General features: G+C 42.1%; 1 protein-coding gene across 11 annotated transcripts in view; it reads left to right on the top strand.

Moving 5' to 3' along the window:
* Positions 1 to 22,903, top strand: part of RREB1 (ras responsive element binding protein 1) — a 123,009-nt gene that overhangs the window by 49,831 nt on the left and 50,275 nt on the right. For all 11 annotated transcript variants that reach the window (XM_041413169.1, XM_041413177.1, XM_041413168.1 and 8 more), the window contains 4 exons: positions 7,351 to 7,470; positions 8,813 to 9,015; positions 13,418 to 13,507; positions 14,852 to 15,015. In XM_041413169.1, coding sequence (XP_041269103.1) covers positions 7,351 to 7,470; positions 8,813 to 9,015; positions 13,418 to 13,507; positions 14,852 to 15,015 — 577 coding nt within the window. The remainder of the gene's footprint in view (positions 1 to 7,350; positions 7,471 to 8,812; positions 9,016 to 13,417; positions 13,508 to 14,851; positions 15,016 to 22,903) is intronic.

The following is a 22,903-nucleotide window of genomic DNA, read 5'->3' as shown; positions in this document are numbered from 1 at the left end:
GGCAGTGTGATGCCACTTGCCTGACCTGTCCTGCCTTTGCAAGATACTTCCATCCCGCCTTCAGGGCCCACTCCCTCCAGTCTCTGGCTCTTCTCTGGAGTGCCACCCTCTCCCACACCATCTTCCAAGGCCCAGTGGGATGTAAGCCAGCCCTAGCCTGAGTGAAAGATGCAGCAACCGGACTAGGGAAGGCTGGTAGTGTGGGGAGAGACCCCAGGCCACGTCCCAAGGAGTGTTGCCCTGCTACAGCCAGTGCCAGCTCAGGAGAGACGTGAAGGGACTTTCTCGTGTCGCCACTTCATCTAAGGCAAATAAACTGGAGTTAAAGCCAAGAAACACATTGACTTCCTGGAACTCTGCGAGCCGTCCGCACAGCTGTCCCCACTCCCCGAACACATGCAAAGCAGAGCTTATAAGGACAGACAGTATTGCTTTTGTGTCCTTCCTCAGCCAGTGGGGAGGGCGCAGGGGAGGGGACGTGCTGGGTAAAGCCCAAGGCTTGTCTTGTTCCGTGTTCCCCCTACGTTGTTGTGATTCCCAGTGACTGGGGGAAGCCAGACTCCCTTCCCACTGGCCTCCTCACAGCTGTGCAGGCAGGCAAGGATGAGGATGGAGGAGTGTTTGCAGTTGTCGACATAGGAAGGAATGGATGGATGTCTGCTTAGAGCCACTTGTTTTTAGTCTCCTGTTGCCCTGACTTTATTTTGTTGCCTAAATGTGGTGTTCATGGTCCCAGGTTTGTTAAGCTGTCTTCAAATCTCAGTATCCTTTTTGCTTGAGCAAACTCTTGAAGCTAGCTGCCGTTTTGTGACAAAGGCTTCCTGGAGGGCCAGGTACCCACCAACAAGCTGATACAAATAGCAGAAATGAGGAGCAGCTCAGAGCTCCCTTTGGTCAGGGGGAGGAATGCTAAGGTATTAGAAGAGTCTCAAAATTCATCAGCAGTTGCTGATCCTAAGTGCAGCTGTAGGTTACTGCAGTTCTTGCAGTGCTGTGTGTTGTGTGTGGCACTGTTGGCCCCAAAAAGAGCAGTGCTGGTCAGGAACTAAGTGCAGACTCAGATCAAGCTCTGTGAGGTGATTACCAAGTGTGCTGGGCTTTCCTGCTGGGAGCCAGGGGCTGTCAGGTTTCGCTTTCGCTCTTGGTGGCAGAGCAGCTTTTGCCTGAGTTCCCTTTTCTAGCCTAGCACAACCACAGGCTCCTGTGTGAGGGCTGTTCCCACAGCACACAGCACTTGCAAAAGGTGTAGACATGGCTTCCTTCTTCAAGTTAGCAAATGAAGCACAGGGCCAAGAGCATGGGCATGAATTGATTTTGTATTAAAGCTGCCCAGTAGCTGTGTGCATTGCTGTAGACCAGTTGGACCATAAAGGTGAATTTTACCCAGGAAACCCCTGCTTTGCCAGTATAGTGTCTCATTGTTACATTAGTACAACTTCCTTGTTTCCAGTGTATTGCGCCAGTGTAATGCCAGATTATCATGGTGACTCAGAGTTGTTCACTAAAGGCATTAGCTAAGTTCAAAATCTGCTATGCTTTTTGGAGAGAACCTTCTGGTCATCTGAGCCAAAGTCCTGAGGAGCATTGCTAGTCCATAAGTCACCAAAAAGGGATTTTCAAAAGCTACATAAAAACTGAATGTGCACATATATATCCCATCATGCTTGCAAGGAAATAAAACAGGAGGAATAAATATGTTTGAATATTTAAAATTTAGCCTAACTGTTAGGTGTTATAGCAACAGCATGCAAAATAGTCTGGAAATAGTCTGAGATCATCTTGTTCTTGTTTAGCACTTCTTCCCCTGTCCCACTCCCACCAGAAGATCATCCAGAACTCAGTTTTAAGGCATGTCCATGAGCATGTGGTTCACTTGTTTATTTCATGTCTGGGTGTATCTGTCTGTGTATAATTTAGACTTATGGATGTTGTAGGCTCACATGGTTATTTCAAGGGGCAAAGTATTATATCTGCACTAACACGGGTAAAATGATTGTTTCACTCATAGCTCAGAGTTTATTGAAAGAGAAAAGTCTGTTTTCTTTGATGCTCAGAGAGTAACCTTCAATAGGTGTTACTTCTTTTGGTTGTTGTTTTTGTGTTTGGTTTTGGGTTTATTTTGTAGAGGAAAATGTTACTTACAGGTGCAAGTTCAAAAGCTTTGGGGTAGCATTCTTAGTTTTTACTGTTAAGTGAAAGAGCACCCACCAGATATTCCGATGCCACTCTCTTTCTTTCTGAGCTTGTCTTCCTTTCCCCATGGGCTGCCCTGTACTGCTGCTCCAGCAGTGGTGATGGTGAAGTGATGCTCCCAGTGTAATTTTCTACTGTGGGGCACGGAGTCAGCACCAGCTCTTCAGTAGCAATGGCAGAGTTGGTATTAAAAAAGGTCAGTTGGGAAAACTTTGTTCATTTGGTTTTCCTTTGCCTTGAGGCAGTGCTTTGAATAGCGTTAGCCCTTTTTTCTTCCCACACGATGCCTTTTCACCCTTTTTCCTTCCTGCCAGCTTTGACAGAAAGTTATGTTCAAAAGGTAGTGCGGGTGATAGCGTGCATCACTTTTGGGGTGGGAGTGACCATTTGTGCTTGGGAGCGTTTGTGCTCTGGGAGTAAAATCCGCTCCTCTGCCTAGAAGCTTAGTAGGAGAGCAGTACATCAGAAGCAGTTTGGAGTGCAGTGTAGCGATTCTTAGGTATTATAATCTCAAGGGTAAACAGTAAACTTTGTTTATTCAAATGCGATATCTCTCTTTGAAGTTCTGTTCTTGTCTAAATTTGTATACTAGCAGGTCTGGCCTTCATTTAAATGATCCTTGGGGTTTTTTCATGCCACTTAGAAAAAAAAAAAAACAGTGGGAAAGCCTTGACTAAGCTAATAGTATTGCTAAGATGGAAATGATGAAGAAGGCTCAGGATTCCTGTTTGGACCTCATGGGAAAAAGTGGTTTGAAATGCATGGTGGGGGGTTGCACATTCCTAAACCTGTCATTTCTTTTCCCTATTTCTTCTCCCCCACTGCGTTCTTTACTAAATACTACAGTATGTTTAATGAAACCAATAAAACTATTTGGCCAAGAGTGTTAATCTTTCCCTGGCCCAATTAGTGCATGGCTTCTACTTTTAACATTAATGTGGATTTTTTTTCGAAAGGCAGAACAATAAGCAGCTTTGTGCTGTGTGTACCAGGTTTTCCCCCTTCTTGCCTGTATTGTGTGTTTCTTCCTATCTATTCCAAAGGGAGAGCTCATGTGCAAAGACAGTGGAGCAGTCTGGAACAGAGACTTGTACCAGCTCCCAGGGGCTGGGACGTGCTGCTCTGTGCTTGTGTAGCTGCCTCTCAGTTGCAAGTCAAGTGACTGTGACTCTGAAGACTCATCATTTTTTCTCCTTTCTTCTTCCTTATCTTGTAGCCTCTGTTCTCCTTTTTGCTTCATCCATGATGCTGTTCACCAGAAGGCGAAACAGCTGTAGCTTACAGTGGTCTTAAAACAAACAAACAAAAAATCCAAATAAATACACATAAGCAAAGGGGAGTTGATGGGCTCAGCTTTAACATACAGTGGAGTCACACTTTATCCCAAAGGAGGAAATAGGTCTAGCAAGTGTCTTCCTGTACAGACTGAATGGGAAGCAACAAGGTGGTGGTGTTTTTTTTGTAAGCTTTGTTTTTGCAATGTCTCTCCCATTAGCTGGTTGTGTGGGGCATCAGGGGTGGACCTCTGTCAGAAGCAAGAGCTATAGGCCCCTCAGGGCTCTCTGTGGGATGGAAGTTGCCCCAGTTTCAAGTTGTCAGCAACCTCATCAGGTGGAAGGAACACTTTCCTGCAGAAAAGACAGGTCTCTTGGTGTGGCCATGCAGAGAGGGCTACATTGTCTTGTTTGGTCCTGTCCCCGCTACCATTTGTCAGCCCTCTTGCTTAGTCACTTGCTCTCTGCTTTTCCTCCTTTTCACACAGGATGAATGTGACACTGGGGGGTTTCTTCAAAGCAGAAGATGATTTGAATGCTTGTGACCACTTCCCTGTTTCCTAGAGGCTTTGGTCCGATGTTGAATGTAACCTGAGGCTGCACTTTTTCTCAGCTTATTTCCTGTTTATCCTTTTTCCTGGAGGTCTTTGTTTTCTTTTGGGGAGAGGGAGGAAGGAGGCTCTGTCAGCACAACCTCCACACCGGGGCATTTGGTGTGAGCTGCGAAGGTTTACAGTCCTGAAGGCAGTATGGCATAGGGCATCTGTGCTGGGTGCTGCCTGTCTGATGCCCTGAGTTTCACAGGTGCTGTAGAAGAAAATCCCAACACTTCCCAATCCTCAGTGATGCGGTTTTTTTAAAGAGAAAAAAAAAAAAAAAAAAAAAAAAAAAAAAAAAACAACAAAAAACCAACCAGCCCAAAGCAATAAAAAACCCCAAAAAACAACCAAAAACAAGTCGGCAAGAGAAATCTCTCAGTATGTTCCTGCCTAAAGGCACTCTGCCACGGGTTTTCCCACAGGAAGGAGTGATTTGGCCCAGGGTTCTTATTGTTTCTATATCCTATTGCAAATAGAAAGTTATGCTTCTGAAATTGGTGTGTGCTGCTCATGCAGTCTTTGTTTCAGTGGTGCATTTTTGTTACATGCAAGAGAGTGGAAAATACATAGGTAAATAAAAGCATGCAGCGGCAGTTCTTTTTTTAAAAAAAAAAAAAAAAAAAAAAAAAAAAAAACAACAAAAAACCAACCAGCCCAAAGCAATAAAAAACCCCAAAAAACAACCAAAAACAAGTCGGCAAGAGAAATCTCTCAGTATGTTCCTGCCTAAAGGCACTCTGCCACGGGTTTTCCCACAGGAAGGAGTGATTTGGCCCAGGGTTCTTATTGTTTCTATATCCTATTGCAAATAGAAAGTTATGCTTCTGAAATTGGTGTGTGCTGCTCATGCAGTCTTTGTTTCAGTGGTGCATTTTTGTTACATGCAAGAGAGTGGAAAATACATAGGTAAATAAAAGCATGCAGCGGCAGTTCAGTTGCGATCTCTAGACTGCTTTCAAAATTGGAAATTTTTAATTTTCAGAAAATGGTTTTAGGGACAAGATCTCTGACTGCATATATCTGCTTGTCTTTGGAAGAAAATCTTTGGATTCAGAAAAGAAAAATAACTCTTGGCTGATAGAAACTACGAAAGGCTGTAACGGTATAATATGTAGTTTTCCTTGTGAAAGAAGCCAGCGAGCAAGTTAGCAGGTTTTTATGAAATGGTAGGTAGGGTTTTTAATGTGCATATAAGCCTGCCTGTTCTGCAGGCTCTCTCTGTGCATTTCCCATTTTCGATGTTGCTAAAAGCAACACTAGGAATTTTCTGACTGTAGTTCTCTGGGAAGCCACTAAGCTGTCTTAAAGTTACCTTGGCAAACACAGGAGTCTTCACAGTTACACAACAGATTTTTTTTTTCCAGGATGTATCAGTGGTGACATTAATGTGCTAGGTATTGACTGAAAGAGGAATGATTATGTGTATTTTGGAAGGAATGGTGTATTTTGTTTGTTTAGGGGTTTTTTAAGGACTAAAGCACTTACCTTTTTTTAACAAAAATACTTCAAAATAGTTCAAACTGGTCCTTATTTTTGGTAGTGCTAAGCAGATGGAGCAAGCACTTTTATATTTAGGCCAGTCTTGAAAGTATTTCAGTTGCTTATTCTATTCAAAAGTAAGTCAGCTACCACGTAAGTGATTGAAATAAGATGGGGGCAGGGGGAAAAGAAATAATTATGTTGCTCTTGAATGAGATGGAAACAAACAAAATAACAGTGAAGTTACAGCAGTTGCAGCAGTTAAAACAAAGCCAAACAAATAAATGGCTCCCATAATTACTGGAGGAAACACAGAAGGATGGGTGCTTGGCCTCACCTTGGAGCAAGAAATCCCTCTGTCACAGGGATAACTAGTATTTTCTTAACAGAAAAGTACAAAATAATTAGGGAAAAGTTACTTTGAGTTGTTCAGGTTGGTCTGTTCTTCTGGTTTTGAAGGTGCAGATGGAAGGCAGTGTTTGTTGAGAGGTTGATGTTTTCCTGAGCCTTAATGCTACCTGGGCTTAGTCAGGTCTCAGGTTTTGTCTCTAGACTGCATCTGTGTGCCACTCCTTAGAAGGTTGGCAACTAAATGCAGGAAGGTTGAATCCACTGCTGTGTCTGGCATGGTGTGAAATGAGGAACCGCTGGACACAAAGTGGGCCCTTTCTTTTTGCCTGCCTGTTCTTGGGTGCTCCAGATTGTTGGCAGTTGGGGTAACACAGTTGTTGATTGTTTTCAAGTGCTGTTCAAACAGCATTTGAAGATGTGTTGCATGACTGGTTTGCATGTTATCCTTGAGAATATAATTTTTTAAAAGGAAGAAACCCTGTTAACTGTGGTTTGAAGGCAATTGTCTCTGTTCTCTTGATAAAAGGAAGACCTGTATTGAGCTTACTGGTTGTGATTTGTAAATCTGAGATGATTAAATGTCCACAGTGTGCTTGTTTTTATAATGAAATAGACATTTTGCTTGTAAGGTTATAAAGGGTATTTCTCTGTTAAAAACATATCAGTAGTTTTCCATATTACAAATCAACTTTTCCAGAGGCTATAGCCATGAGTGCTGTGGGCAGACAACTGTTTCTCATGTGTTGATCATTCCTCATCACTTCTAAAAATGATGTTTAACTGCCCTGTCATTCTCCAGAGAGAACAGGCACCCTTCCTTAAACCCCAATGATAGCATGATAAGTTTGTGGTTTCAGAAAGGGTGTGGAGGAATTCTCTTGGTACATACAATGGTTACTTACGTCTTCAACTTGTGTGGGAACCTTGGGTAGTGGATGTGAGGAATGTGCCAAATGGTCCCAGAAACCTCTGTAGTAATTTTACCCACTGCTAGAAGGAAGAAGGTGGCCACCATGAATTCATGTATTGGAGTAAATGTTAGTCTTCCAAGAAAGAAGAGGGGAGCAGTGCATGTATGAGAGTGAATCACCTAAATTCTCTAGGTGCAGAATATTCTTCCAGCTTCTCAATCAAATGTCACTACTGTCAGTGATAAGTTAGCTTGCTCTCTCTTCCTCCATTTTTTTTGCTGCCTTAATGCTGCAACCAGGCTGGTGAGGGTTTCTTTGTTCACCCAGGTTTTCCCACTGGTAGAAGCAGCAGCATCTCCCAGCCCAGTGCCTGGGCACTCATGAGAGTGGGTGCTTGGCTGCACTGGCACTGCTGGTGTGCTTCTGTCATCAGACTTGTGGTAGTCAGGGGAGTCCTCAAAATAAAGGGCTGTAGTCTTACTTTCCTAAAATGGTTTCCATAAAAGCTTACTCCCTTTCTCTTTTTTCTTCTCCCTCATGTAGTGCTAGAGGGTGCTGCTGAAGAAGAGGCTGAAGAGCCAGACGCAACTGTACATACTACACTAAGTGAGGAGACCAGCAACCCAGAAGAGAGCCACAGTCAATCAGGGGAGAAAGATGAAGGTAATTGGTTCAACTAGCTCTGTGACTCTATAAATTAGGGCATTGATTAAAATGTAGAAACATTTCTCACCCATCCATATACCTTATTGTGTGAAGAGTACAAGATACATTGAGCAGAAACACTGGTGCATACGTTTCTTTTCCCATCCCTAACTTTTATCTGTCTGAAGAGTATAAAATAGGTTGAACAGAAGCATGGGCACATAAATTCTCAGCTACCACTGCAGGCTTCCAAACAAAGATTTTCTTGGCTCACAGTAACTTGGCACCACATAACTTAGCCTCAAAAAACCACCTGTTTATAATCCTCAAACTTATGTTCCAAAGACAGTATTATGCAGAGATCAAATGTTCACAGACAAACGTGTTCCTCCTTGTTCACCCTCACACACTCTTCTGTTGCAATGACTTTCTCACAACATCCATTAAGATTCTGTGCTTTCCACCAGAGGTGACAGAGCAGTGGACTTGCAGGGTGTTCCTGTTTCTTAGGGAGACTTCTTGAGAGGGAAAGGAGTGTTTAATTTGAAAGCTTCTTCTTTTTCAAACCTGTAAAGAAAATAGAAGGCCTTTCCTGTGTGTTTGATATGTCTGTATGTTGAGAAATCAGAGATGAGATTTTAGGTGTATTAGAGATAGGAGCATCCCTGCTACTTACAGCATGTGGTGGAGAAGTTTGAACCTCGACAGCTTTAGCTGTGACATTAGTCATGTATGTAACACATATTCTCCATGGACATGGATTGGCATACCAAAATCATGTATGTGCCATCTGTGGCAGTAAAGAGGCAATATGGGGGATACAGGGTTTTGTTTTGGTTGGATTTTTGCTACTTTAGCTTATTCCATATACAGAGCGGGCTTAAACCATGCTTAAAAGAGAACCCAGTACCCTACACTGTGTTACTAATGCCTTAATTGTGCAGTTCTGTTTAAAACACATGCCTCTTTGAATGATTGTGCTTGCCAGAGTGTGCATTTATCAGTAGTGCTCTACTATTTCATGGTGATCACAAGGCACCACAAATAATTCCATTTCACAGCAAGAGAGTATAAAGCAAATCACTCTATAAGCTCCATATTGAATTAAGGTTGAAAATGAAGAAAATGGGCATGTGCTATGAGAAAAATGTACACTTTGTCCTATGCATTCCAATATGAAAATCGTGGAGTCTTGTCCTGTTATAAGAACTCCACTTATTATGGCCTATTGCCTGTGCTCCATGGTGATCCAGCAGAGTGTGATGTGAGTTACAGGCAGCTGAAAATACTGTGGGTTGTTTGGGGTTTTTTTTTAAGATGCCCTAGGAACTCCTATGTGTGTTTTTGTTTTTAATTCCAGAGAAGCAGCTGGAAAGCTTAAACAGCTATAAGGTATCACCAAATTCACCAAACAGTTTGGACGGAGCAGACTTGTCCTCCATTGATGCCATGATGTCAGCAGTGATGAATGTGGGGAAAATAGCTGAAAACGGCGGGAATTCTCAAAATGTCAAATCTCCCTCAAAGTCTCCTGCACCAAATCGGATTGGCAGGAGGAACCAGGTACATAAACCCAAATGCAGGGAGGGCAAGCAGCTGCCTGGAAAGTGATAAGATGTAATTTATGTTTCTTCGATTGTTTTGCCTTTTCTCCCCTCAGCGGTTGTTTCTTGTTCCTCTGTGAATGTTTTCTGGTATCACTCCAACCATAACTTAAGAAAACTATGAATGAGAAGGGTCCACGTGCTTGGATTGACACATAAAAAAATTTGAGCATGAGCTCCAGTGCCATGCAATGTTGAGTGGGTCTAACAGATGCCCTGAGCAGCAGCAGCAAAATCACCTAAGAATTGCCATTTTGTCCTGCTGCATCCTTTCTCCAGGCGCTTGCATTCACATAATCTCATGAGGTATGCAGCTGCCCCGTGGAAGGTTCAAGTAATTTATGGTTAAAGGTGGTTCTGGAACAAAACATTCATCAGGATGCTCAGTTCATATGTGCAGTGTAAGGTGCCCTTCGCTTCCTTGTTAATAAAAGCCTGAAGAGCTAGTGCAGAATGCCTTGTATGAATTTTGCAGAGTAAATATATGTAGCTTTTATCAGGTTTTTTCCATTTTCCCGTTGATGGTACCAGGTGGTAGCAGTATTGATGCAAACAAGTGAAAGGAGAGAGTCGTATCAGTTAAGCTGTAGTTATTTATATCTGTGTTTTTCTCCTGCTGGGCCAAGCTCGACCCAACAAGGTGCTGCAGAATATAAAAAAAAAAAAACAAACAAATCCCTGTGGTCATTTGACTTCAGAGCTTGAGGTGAAGCACACAGACTTTGTAAACGAATCAAGATGTAACAGGGACCAGAAAGGTTGAGAGGCGTGACTCATGTGATGTTCCTATAGTAGTTTATTAATAGCTTGCTGAGTAGCTGCCCAGTTGATAGACTTATGACTTGTCTTGGATTTTTTAGCGTGAAAGGAGTTAAAAGCCATTAGCTGTAAATGGACATCTTTAAATGAGGAATGGGCAGTACACAGACAGCTGTGTTTGTGGGATTCTGTTGTCTAGCACCTGGCTCTAAGTTGTATTTACAGTGTTGTCACTTAGGGGCTGCTCTGGTTCCTTGATTTCATCATGTGAAGTGAGGCACTGGAGTCCAGACCAGTCTCAGGGCAGTGCTGTTACACAGCTGTCCACCGGTACACCATGTGGTCTGGCTTCAGGGAAGTTTATTAGTGTTGGTGACCTTTATTCCACCTGGTATTTCGGTGGGCATCGAATCAAAGGAAGCTCTAGAGTAAATGCGACAGGATTAAGAGGGATTCTTACAGCATAAAAATAAACAAATACATTGAAAACATAGTAAATTGCCTATTTGTCTTTAGGCCGAAAGATTGTTAAAGCCAGAGGGGCAAATGGCTACATTACTGAGAAAATAGAAGTGAGATGTGAAATACTAAGTGGGTATCAGTCTTGTTAGCAGGCTCTAATACAGCAAATTTCCACTTTCAGCATTAGCAGAATGAAAGCACTGAATTGTTTTAGTGTGTAGCAGTGCAGGGACCTCAGATTCTGGTCAGAATATGCCCCTTATTGTAATTTCAAGGATAATAACAGCTGATTTTCTGGGTCCTACTGCTGTTTCCCACGAGTTGGCAGCGAAACATTTTGCCCTGAACCTTTGTCCCAAAGTCTATGGTTCTCTTTATAATGCTGACTTTATCTTGGCTGCCGTCTACCCATAGTCTAAAAAGCATGTTCTCACATCAACCTGCATGTATTTTAACTTCTCATTTGCTTTGCTCTTGACGAAAATAAAAAATGTAACAGAGGTGTTTTTTGGGCTGGAGAAAAACAGACAGACTTAATGCACAGCTCCAACAGCATTTGCCATCAGTTGAATGCAGAGCAGTTGTGCCAGATTGACTTACTAAAGGGAGAGTAGCTGACAAATGAGCTGCTAATTTTATCTTTCAGTTCAAGAACTGTGTTTTCACCAACTTGGCTCTGGTGGGGTAGCTGAATGCTGTGTTTTAATTTGGTGAATGGGGGTACTCTTACAGTAGGGATGCTAATGTTTTTTGGTCTGGATTGGATAAGTCAACGGATTTGCTTGAGCTGTGTTACGGTATGCAGCTTGTAGCCTGTCTGACCACTGGAGAAAGTTTGGGTTTTAGTTAATAATAAACCTCAGATTCAATACTAATCAGCTCTGGCTGAGCTATAGTGTGTTTCTGATCTTTGCTTCAAGGTTGAACCAGTAATTACTCTATCTTCTGTTAATTTGCTGATTTGAAGAGAAGGCAGTCTGGAAAGCAGGCTTTGAAATCATCAAGTGCATCATGTAGAACTGCAGCACTCGTTTAAAGAGGAGGGGGACAAAAAACCAGTAGTGGGTTGATAATTTTGCAGAAATAGCCTGGGGATTAAACATCATCTAAACTGTCAGCACGTATGCAGGGATTTTCCTCACGGCGCAGTGTGTTTGTGCTCTGTCTTGAGCCAGCTTTTAACAGGGTGCAGTATAATTGGAGCTGAACATTACTCCACGGTCGGGTTGCATATAGTAAAATTAAAGTTGTATTAGTAGGATGGAATGAATGTTTGTGAATTACATGTTTGTATATAAAAAATGGGGGAGGAGCACTGAAATAATGCATTTTAATTTTCTTTGAGTGTTCAGACTTCATAATGGCAGCCTTTCTTGCTTTCTTTCTAATGTTTTGCAAGTGCTAGTACATTAAACCTTGGCCTGTATGTGTGGCCTATGGTGATTACCTTTGGGATGTAGAGGCTGAAATGTAGTTGGAAAAACATGTACAAGCAAAAGAATGGGGAGGAGTAGGAGAACCTAATCCTTTCATTTTAGAAACAAAGTCTTAAGACTTGTTTTCTTCAGAACAATGGTAAAATAGCTATTTATCCATGTCCACAGGTCACAAAGGTAATTGCAAAATTATTATGGCCCTGTTTTTGAAAACAAAACATACTACAGATACTCTTTAGAATGGTTCCCCAAATCATGCAGGAGGGGATATTGCTTTAATAAGACATAAAAAAGAACTTTCTCTAACTCTGTGTCAGCATCTCACTATCCTAATGTGCCAGCGAATTTGTCACAGAGACTTGGGTTAGTCATTCACAATGTTCTTTGTCAATGCTTGTGTCTGACAGCCTGGAAATGGTTGCTTCTGAGTTGATGACTTTGGAATATCACTGGGGAGGGAGAATTGTGTGGAGAGAGGAAATGCATAGACACACTCACACCCATCAACTTGCGGCTAAGGAGCTGCTGAGAATGGGTTCTGCTTTTTGCTTGTTTTCAAGCTTTTACTAATGATACTTAAGATAGCCACAAAGAACTTCAGTAGAAAATGTCACTTGGCATAAAAACTATGCTTTCCCATTGGTTTTGCAGAGATGGTTTTTGTACTGTCTTGTCACTAGAGGTATGCATCATTCTAATGGAAAACTGAGGTTTAATTTTGAGTGCCAAATCATCTTCCTTTTAATATACAGGCGTTGGTGCATAAGCCATGCCTGGCTTCTGTTGAGGTTGTGAAAATGCCTTTTACATCATCCAGTAGACGTCCTTGTGGACAAATTAAGGCAAACAACTTTGGTTCCTGCAAGAGTGTCATTTCATCCTCGGCTGGAAGAGTGGTGGCTTTGCTCAGTGTCTCAAGGGCATACTTAAATCAGGTTGAGCTCTCCGGGTAGGATTCATTGTTTGTACTCGTGGTTTGACCATCAACTCCTGATTCTCACCTGGGTGGAGAATGATGGGGCTCATAATGGGTTTTTTTGGAGTCACGTACACTCCTGCATTGTCACCTCTTTCTTGCTATGATCTCATCAGATCTTGCGAGCTTCAGAAGGGTGGGGCCTGGCTGCTGTGCCTGGATGGGATGCTTCCAGCAGAAACACAGGATGCTGAAGGAAATGGTGCTGATGATTCAGTAAATGCCACTCTTCCTTCTGAGTCAGCCACGGAGAATATGCAGCCCCTACAAAAGGGCACCAAGATAGTGCTTTGCCATCAAGATGGGATGGAAAATCCGAAGTTCTGACAACTTGTGCTATTAAAAATCTTCGGGAAGAATAATGATTTTTGCCCATGTATTCTGATGATGTTCCAGGAATCACTTTCTGGTCAGCTAAATTCCTCCTGGCAGTTCGAGCTCTTTGCAATTGCCTTCACTTCCTGTCCTAAATTGCTACTGCTGAGTATCTGTGTGTTGTTAAAACAGCTGCTGTACTTCTGTGATAGTTGAAATGGCCCCTGTTTATAAATTCAGAAGTTTCTGAAACTTGCTTGAGGGATCTGTCGGTTGATAAATGTGAGTTATTCTTTTAGCAGAGGCCTTTTGTACTTGGGATGGATTATGTTTTTCCATCCTCATCACTGACATCTTTCTAGTCCTTTTACATTGATATTCCTTCTGATTGTTTTGTTCTCTTTTGTCCACAGGAAACAAAAGAAGAGAAGTCTTCCTATACCTGTCCTCTGTGTGAAAAGATTTGCACTACACAGCACCAGCTAACTATGCACATTCGTCAGGTATGCAGAGTACCAGCTCTTGGTTTCTTTCTTTTATTATTAAGAGTTTTTCATTTGCCAGGTTGCATTTTGCAGTGGTGAGAAACAGTTCCATGTGCAAGCCAATGAAATGCTTCATTGTTTTGCTTTTATTTAGCCTTCTCTTGCATTTTCTTCAAAAAAAGCACACCCCACAAACCTAACCCTGAGGTGGGTAATTTTCCTCCCTTCCTTGCCTGGCATTCCACCCCCCACCCAGTGCCTCAAACAAGGATGTGTGTCCTGTTCTGCATTGCTTAAGGTATCCTAAGGATCCGGAAAACCACTTCCATCATGAGGCCTAAGTCCTGTTTTATTATCCTGTTTGAGTACAGATCTTTTTACTGGTCATGCAAATTATGAAGCAGGAAGACACAATTTTTAAATCGACTCAGTGTAGAAGAGTCTCTCAGTCTTTCACAGGATATAGCAGTTTTGGGAGGCTTTTTTTTTTTTTTTTTTAACTGGATAATGCACTTTTTTGTCATCTACAGGCCTGTTCTTGCTCCTCCTGAAATATATGCATACTTAATAAGGAGGTTTGCCCTTTTCTCTAGCAGAAGGTTCTGCTTTGGATGCTAAGGTGTGGTTGATGACTGGCTTCACTAGATACTTATTACTTCAATTTTTCCTCCTGTACTGTAACTGTTACTTAATTTTTTTTTTCTTACTCTCCTGGTGATTTTTGGGAATTTTTTTTGTATGTGAAGAAATTTTCAAGTCTCTGAATGCAAGTGAGAAAGAGTGGTACATATAGCACAGTAGCTAATGGCCATAACTTGACCTTGTAATGCATTCTTCTGGCCGTAGAAGTCTGTGTGTACACTCAGAAGCAGTTTAGTTTTGTTGTCTTGCTCTGCAGTAAGTTAAAAATTAATATCTTTAAAGAGAATTTGTTTTTAAGTGTCTGTCTTCTGCTGTGAAGTTCATAATTCCATCCTCTTTCCTTACCACTCATACAGCCCCAAACCACTGCACAGCTTAAAGTATCCCAAGGTCGGTCCCATTTGTCTGATGGGTTGTTGCTGAGTCCCTCTGTATTCTCTTCTGCTGCAGACCCAGCAGAAATGCTGCATTGCAGGCTGTGTGAAACAGCTACGTGTGCTGGTGCATTAAGGGTTAAAGATGAGGGGGGAGGAGGGGGGCTGGAGTTGAGGGAGGAGGGCTGGGGAGGAGAGGTATCTACAGGGCACACCCTCATATAAGGTGTTGTGCCAAGTAGCTCTTTAGAGCTGCTTAATTTAAGATGTTTATAGTTCTTGCTGATATTTTACTGGCACTTCAGAAGGGGCATTCAATGAAAAAAAAAATCATTGCTTTCTCCAGCATAACACTGACACTGGAGGGACAGACCATTCCTGCAGCATCTGTGGAAAGTCTCTGAGCTCAGCGAGCTCCCTTGATCGCCACATGCTGGTGCACTCAGGTGAAAGGCCTTATAAATGTTCAGTATGTGGACAGTCCTTCACCACCAATGGAAACATGCACAGGTGAGTGCTGATTGTGTCCCTGGAGTTTGGAAAGGATTACAGCACAGGGGGCTGGTTTTTTTCCTTGGAGGGACTAGCAAAGACACTTGGGCAGGAAATGTGGAGTATCTGTGACCTACAAATGTGGCATAACACACACTACAGCTACTAGGATGCTTAAGTAGTGGGAGGAAATCAGAATTGAGTAAGATCTTCTAGCTTTCTTTAAGTATTATCAAGAGTTCTTACAGCTTTTTTGCCTTTTTTTTTTTTTTTTTTTTTAGTTATAGTAGTAGTATGACAAATGGATATTTTTTCAGGGATAAAAATATATAGCCAAGCTATATAGTAGCTTCTAATTCCATAGCTTCAGAGTCATGGATTCAAGTGGTTGTATTGGAACATCTGGGGTTTTGTTGGTGTTATGTACTTAAGTATCCAAGTGCCATCAGGAAGATGCCTCTTTGATATTTTTATCTTGTTTCTAAATACATATCTCAACATTTGTTTGCACTATAGACAACTTACTGCACTATAGATCTGGCAAAGTCTCTGCAGTCCAAATTTCCAAATGTAGTTTCTATTGTAGGGATGTAGCAATATGTACAGTGGTCAACTGGGGAAACAAAATGTTAAAGCACATGGATTTTCCTTCCCCTCTCTCATCCCTTGATTCAGTATTCATTTATTTGCATGGGTGGAACATCTCAGAAGGGATTAAGATGCATGGATTCCCACATAGCTTTCTTCCCCATACCAAAGAGTTTACAACCTACAAAGAAACTGTAAGACAGGTGAGGGAAAAGAATATTGCTTACAAGCAAAAGGGCAGGAGTGATGGTTACAGACTGTTTCTGTGTGGAAAGGAAGATTCCAAGCAGTGTGGTGTAGGTGGAATGAAAGGGTGATTTTGATGACAGTAGGAAAGATAACATAGTCCTGCACAATGGGAGCAATACCTGCTTGCAGCGTTACCTTCTCTGTATCGTTTCGCTCCTGTTAAACACTTGGGTGAAAAGAGAGGGAATGTAGTTTTGTGGTTCTGTATTTATTTAACTTAAGATTGATTAGAACTGGGGAGAGCTAGCAAGACAGATAAAAAATGAGAAGGAAAGAACACAAAGAGATATTGGCCTTGGGCACTGAATAAATCACACATGTGACTCATCTGACCAGAGGTGTTGTGAGCCACGTTTGCCAGGTCGGGTCATTACTCTGTATGACGTGGGGAAGGCAGGGCCACTGCTGAGTTGCAACTGATGCCACTGACAGTGTCCAAGGGTGACTTCCAGTGGTGGAACTCTAGGATGGTCAGGCACTTGTGTCTGAATGGCTTGCTGAAGGACTGCTTGTGTGGTTTGAGTTTTTGCTCACTGGGCATCTCTTTTGCTCTCCTAGAAGCAGGAAGGGGAGGCTTCCCCTGAAACTTGACTCCAGGCCTGTAAGAGATTGATGTGGTCACCTTTGCTTATACAGGTTTCCCCATACAGAAATTCTTAGCATGCTTTTGTAACAAATTTATGGCCAGAATTGCCAGACTCAGTGACTTGCCCAAAAGAGGTAGAGATCAGTACCTTCTGATGAGAAGATAGTTTGGTTTTAATTTTTTCTCCTAACAAGATGATGCCTGAAGTTACCAGGATGGAGTGCTGTATTTACTGACTGCACTAAGAAGGACCTAAGTTCATGCAAGGAAAATCTTGATATTAAGAGTCTTTTTGTCTGATGGGTGCCTTTTGGTTCTGTTAAGCTCCTTCTTGTGCAGGGCTGCCCTGCAGCAGCAGAAGGCTGTTCCTGAGTTTGGAATCTCTGCAATGAGTGACCCCAGACCCATGACAAGGAAAATCCTGAGCACACTGAAACGTGCTGGTTCTGCTAAAGGAGAGTTGTGGTTGGCAGACTGTGCCTTCTTGTCTTTTTCAGTGAATAACCTTTTCTTGTTGCTATAAATGACTGTAATACTGGCTCTTGTTGCTGAAGGAAGGCATGAATGTGCAAGCAGGCAGATGAGGATAAATGCAAAGTGAAATCAAATTTTTTTATCTGATGCTATGACATACTCACAAGGAAGATGTTATTTTGCCCACCAGTACCTCCTTCTGAAACAGGTATTTCTGGTCTAAGATGGTGTGAAGTAAATTTCTTTTTCAGGCATCTCAAACTTAGTTGTAGCATCATTTCCAATGGACTGTCAGTGCTGTGCTGAATGCGTCTCACTCAGAACTGCTTCTGCCTCAGGATTCCAGAGCACGGACCTGTTTGCCAGGTCCTGCCTCATGTGTAACTCCTGCAGGCCACCTCTGTGGTGGTGCCATGTCTGTTCTTCTGTACCAGCTAGATGATACTACAAGTCCATCTTTCTCATCTTTTGTTTGCAGTTCTTTTATTCGTCTCTATTTTTGTGCTACAGTATCTAAGTAGTGACAGATGTATGTCCAAACCAGCAAAGAAACAACAACAAAAAATTTCTCATGTGCCCCTGGTAGCCAGCAGGGTGGTATCCCTGGACCATGGCACAACATGGGGTCAGAGAGAGGAGTTACAGGTTCAGCAGAAACTTGTGATGTGCTGGTAAGGAATCAGTGTAACTTGCGAAGGTCATGCAGGAGCTTCCCAGGATTTACTGCACTTGCACCAAATATGCTTAGTTTATAGGAGATGAGCAAGGTGGTATCTGAATGGTGGGGAAAAATGTGTAGGCTTATGCCATGTCCATCCGCTCTTCTCTTTTTCCCCCCTGCCATGTTCTGGCTCTTATTTAGCTGTCCATACTATTTTTAAATCCAGACTTTTAAAAGACCTTTTAGGGGAAAAAGTTTGATGGAATGGTTTTGTCCAGGGAAATACTGTGCCATTGGGAGTACTTACTGCTGTTCCATCACAGAATGAAATTTCTGATCTGTCTTTCAGCCTCAAAACAGCCACATCATTAGGCATTCAGCTGAGTAGAAGAGGGAATGAGACAAGTTTTGGTTGCTTTTTTGGGTTAGAAAATGATTACCAGTGTTGTTACACTCTGAAGTACTGACTGACCATCTCCATCAAAAGTATTTTTTTCATCACCTTCACTTTACCGAGAGAGAAAAAAAACTCCAGATCTCCTACTTTATGCTCTTTTGCATTACAGTAAAACTACTGTGCAACAGATGAACTTTTTGTGGTGTGAGTGAGAATGCTGTTTCCTGCACATCTCTTCCTTGAGTTACAGTAGCTGTGCTGGGGTGTTGCATGTACTCTTCACTTGTGAAATCGATGCTGGCCTTCCTGACTCCCACAATACGTGCAACACTTCATTTGTAAATGAGTCATAGCCTCTCACATGAAGTCCAATTTCTTTTTGTTGTGCTCTTTGGCTCCTGGTCAGCAAGTTAAGTTGAATGAGCACAGCAGACTGGGGTGGAGTGGGAAGGTTCTCTTGTGCAATACTAGTAAGAAAATGAGGTTAAAACCTGCTTCCTTTTCTGACCAGTGTTACTCTTGGCCACAATTTTCAACAGGGAACCTTGAGCCCAGGGTATCTCAGAAAACTCTCTTACTGGCTGCCAAGCTGTTCAGGAGTGACCTGTGGGGACAATCATATTTGGAGAGAGCAAAGGTCTCTTGAGAGTGCTCAATGTCCAGAACAAAAAACTGATTTTCTCATTCTTCCTGATGTGCTGTCAGACTGCCATATCAGTGCTGCTCCTACTGTTTGGGGACAGTTGGTGCAATCTGATACAACAGCTGGAAGATCTGTTTGTGCCTGGTATCAGCATCAGGAATTGCTCTGGAGAAGAACACCTGGAGATGATGCTGAGTTTTTTAGAGTTTTGTTTTTGACTAGTATTGGAAAGAGCAAGTCTTCTTGGAAATAGTAAGCCCCCTAGAATCAGAAGCTGATTAGAGATTTGGAAGCACTGTTTTCTTGGGGCTTTTTAAGAATCTGGAGGAAAGAGTTAGATTGTGGTAGTTTTGAGTTCAGCATTCCTGTAACTGGCATTGTAATGATCAGTACATAAGAAAATCTGCAATTTAGGATACGCCTTATCCTCTCACTTCTTTGCTAGAGAGACAGACCCTCTGGCTTTCTCTCAGTCACAGTGAATTAAAGTTGAATGAATACTCCTATCTCCATCAGGAACATAAACTATATAGAGGGGAAGGGGGTGTATAAAGAGTTTCTGTACTGTGTAAGAGCTGGGGATTTCCAGTGTACAGTCTCCACTCAGAAGATTGCAACTACTAAAGACTTTCCAAAGGTTTTCCATCTGTACTGTCATAGTAAATCCCTAGGGAGTTTATCTGTGAATAATCCCCGCTCCGAGGAGTCATTTTGGGTCTAGACTCTGACACCAAATAGGAGGTTTCAGTCTGTTACTCCATCTATAGCACTGCCTCTCCCCAAAATGCAGACAGAGGAGTTAGGCTGCTGCTGTGGTTGTAGTGGTGGTTTGGGAGCATTAAGAACGGACCTTGAAGTAGAGAAAAAAACTTTCCTTGACTTACTGTGTTGCATTCAAATAGAATGTGCATCATCCTTCAGTGGGAAGGGCGATGCCTCCACTTTGCTCCAAAAGTGTTTCCTTTGGGGGTAGGATACTTTGCCAGAAGTTCCTTTTCCATTTCTGTGACTAAGGATAGTCCATGCCTATCATTTTAAAGTCACATTTTCCTCCCTGCCAAAGACATGCTCTCTGTGCAACTAGAAAATGTTAATGGGGTATAAATGCCAAAAGGGAGGCGAGAAATGACCTTCCTGCCAGTTTCCAGTGGGAAGCTATTAAAGGCTCTGTGGCAAGTCTGAAAAGAGTAAAGGGATAGCCCATGTGTTTCAGGCACAGCTCCCCAGTTTGGTAAATGAAGGAGCATTGTCCATGGCTGGTTTTCTCCAGACTGTCCATATAAGTCCACTAATGCAAACTAACTGAAGTGTTTCATTTGAAACTAAAATGTAGAAAGTATCTACGTTCTTTCTCTTCTTCCATTCCTTGCCCCGTATGTGACAACATTATTCAGAATGGCTTTTTATTTACATCCTGCTTAGGTACTTGTGGGCTGTTTATGTACCATCTCAGGAGCAGGTCTCAAAGTTGGGGGATTTTTTTTTTTTTGGCACATGTGAAATACCACATGCAACAACCACATGCAGAAGTCTTTGAAACTCAGATTGGAAGATCTGGATCACAGAAGCTATGCTTTGAAGCATTCTTACAAAGGGTCCTATCAAAGAAGGTATTTCTTCTTTTAATTAAGAAGGCACTTTCATTTCTCAATCTTACTTTCAGTACTAGATAGTCTTCCCAAACTTCTGATTTTAATACGCTGTGGAGAGATAAACAGCTGTCTTTTTAATCAAGGTATGGTAATATTCTGATGTTCAATTCTTTCTGAAACAACACTTTATATGTGCACCTGTGTGTTGCTGACTGAGTTTCTTGGGAAAGACAGAAAATGCACGTGCTGGAGGGTAATTTGTGAATTTTGACATTTTAACCGGCCATCTTTGTTGGCACATGAAGAGCGTGCAAGTCTGGAAGACTGTAATGTACTGCTCAGAAAATGAGTGCTGGATCCTGATGAAGGCATAGGGGATGGGATGCATACACTTAAAAGGTTTCCCTGCTCCCTTTAACAAGAGTCTGTGTGTCATGGGCAGCCATGCACACAGGCCACCTGTGACTTTGCAAAGGTCCAATAGGCAGAATGTCCTCAAGATCTGGCTGAATCCATCCTCTCCCTACATTCTACCTGTGAATTGCTTTCATGTTATTCATGGCATTGGCCTGCTTCCACTTTATGGGGTGCAGCACAGTAACCATGCCGAGCCTCCAAGTACAATTAGAATCTCTGTAGTCCAGCACGTGCAGGCTGGCATTTGCTTAAGATGGAAGTTTTGGAGGCAGAGCATAGCCAAATGTGATGAAGACTTTTTTTTCTTTCCCAGAAGAGTAGAGGAACTGCCTTATTACAACATGGTTTGCTTTCTGGTGGTTTGCAAATGGAAATTTGGTGTAGCTTTGAAAAACTGAACGTACAAGATCTTGAAACGAAAAATAAATAGCAAAGGAGCTCACCACACAGAAAATGATTGACACTTCACACATGCGAAAAGGCTGTCTCTCCTTGTCTTGCACAATAGAAATGTCTCTTTGGTCATCTCCAAAGGAGCTTTTATTTCAATGTAGTAATTGGTAAGCAGTGCTCTTAAATATTAAGAAAACAAGGCTGTACTACAGGCTTTTAAATCCATTCCTTATATGTGGGGGGATGATTTAACCACTGTCAGCACGCTAGTGAAAGATAAGCTTCAGCAAATGCAAGTGCCCTAATTCTTCAGCAGGGATAATGAACACAAAGGACTAACTTCTGCTTCTAGTAACTGATGACTGTATTTGTGAGATACAGGTGAGATGGGATAGCTGTTTTGGTTTTCTTTGCAGTTAAGAATGTTTGTTACATTTTTTGCTAGTACATATTTTTGTAAATAAGGATGGAGAAACAGGTGGAAGGAAGCTTTTTGGCTTCTCCTGTCAGCAGATAATACCCAGAATATGTGTTTGGTACTCTGCTGGGACCCTCATGTTTTGAAGAAGGTTAAGTTAGAAAGAAAGAAATAGAGAAAGAAAGCCTTTTCAACAACAATAAGGCAGTAAGAGAAGAGTCTGTTTCTCTGTGTCTTTGATTTGAATTAAAAGTCTATGGTATTTTTAATTGTTCCTGGAAGAAACTTTTGTCTGTCTCACTGTTGCTGAATAGGTTTACTTCTGGAAAGACTATATATAAATTTTAATTTAATTAACATGGCTCACAAATAGGGTGCTCAAAAAAACCCTTCCACCAGTATCTTCAGCAGTAAAAGACTCTGGATGACCTCCTGTGCCACAGAACCTCTGTGAGCCCTCAGAGCTGAAAGGAGATGCCACGATTTCAGATGTGTTACATGCTGCTTGTAAGCTTGGACAGTATCCCCCTTCAGTTATCATTAAAGAACAGCAAAGGAAGTTAACACAAAAACATGAATGCTGAGATCTGATTAGAATCAAGCGAAGCAAGGAAGTGCAGAGTTAAGATTTATATGCAGACCTTAATTAGCTCCATTGTTCTTGAGAACCTAAGCGTACACAATGAGGAACATTATACTTGCATCTCCAGAGCTCCTCAGTACCTAAACATAAGACTTCAGTGTGCTTTTCAGTCCTAGATTTTATGTATGTCGCCTTTCTGTGTGTATTCCTCTGCACAAGTCTAATCTTGTGCATTGTAAGGCTGTGGGTTCTTATGTTTTGGTTTTCTGCAAGGTAAAAGAAGGGGACACTCTTAATGAGTTTCGTTTTCTGGTGTGATTTGTGTTGAGGAGAAGATGGTCTGACGTGGCAGGGTAATGCCGCCCTCCTCACGGGCAGTAACATGAATCTCCCGTAGAACAGAGCGTATTGAGCGTAGCTTAGTGCTGCTTTGTTACCCATGTCACAGTTCAAATAAGCACAAGCCACTTGACAGATTAGACTCTAGTCTCAGAGCACATGGCAGTGCAAAACCTTGATCTTTCCACGTAAGTACCCTTTCAGGAATATCACCTCCTCTGAAGGTCTAGTATTCTCAGGGATGTTTCCTCCCCTCTCACCTTGAAGAGCTACAAAATAAATACAAGCCTTAACTTAGCAAGCACTAGGAAATCCAGGTGATCTTTGTGAAGAGTTGAGTTGCTTTTAGTCCTCTGCCATAAACCTGACATGTGATTCTTGTGGACATGTTAGCTCTCAAGGTTAACAAATAATGTGTTGTTTTGTTCGCTTTTTGGTTGGTGGTTTGTCTTGTAGCTTGTACTTCGGTTGGCTGATTCTGTGTAGAAAATGCTGGTGGTGAGAAAGTTTGCAGAGAGACTTTGTATGTTAAGGTAATCTTTGTTCAGCCTGTTATGCATGCATAT

This window comes from Onychostruthus taczanowskii, unplaced genomic scaffold, assembly GCF_017590055.1.
Source record: "Onychostruthus taczanowskii isolate IOZ18803 unplaced genomic scaffold, ASM1759005v1 scaffold40, whole genome shotgun sequence".
Taxonomy (NCBI): Eukaryota; Metazoa; Chordata; class Aves; order Passeriformes; family Passeridae; genus Onychostruthus; species Onychostruthus taczanowskii.
Note: the sequence above shows the minus strand (reverse complement) of the source record. Positions and strands in the feature narration are given on the sequence as shown.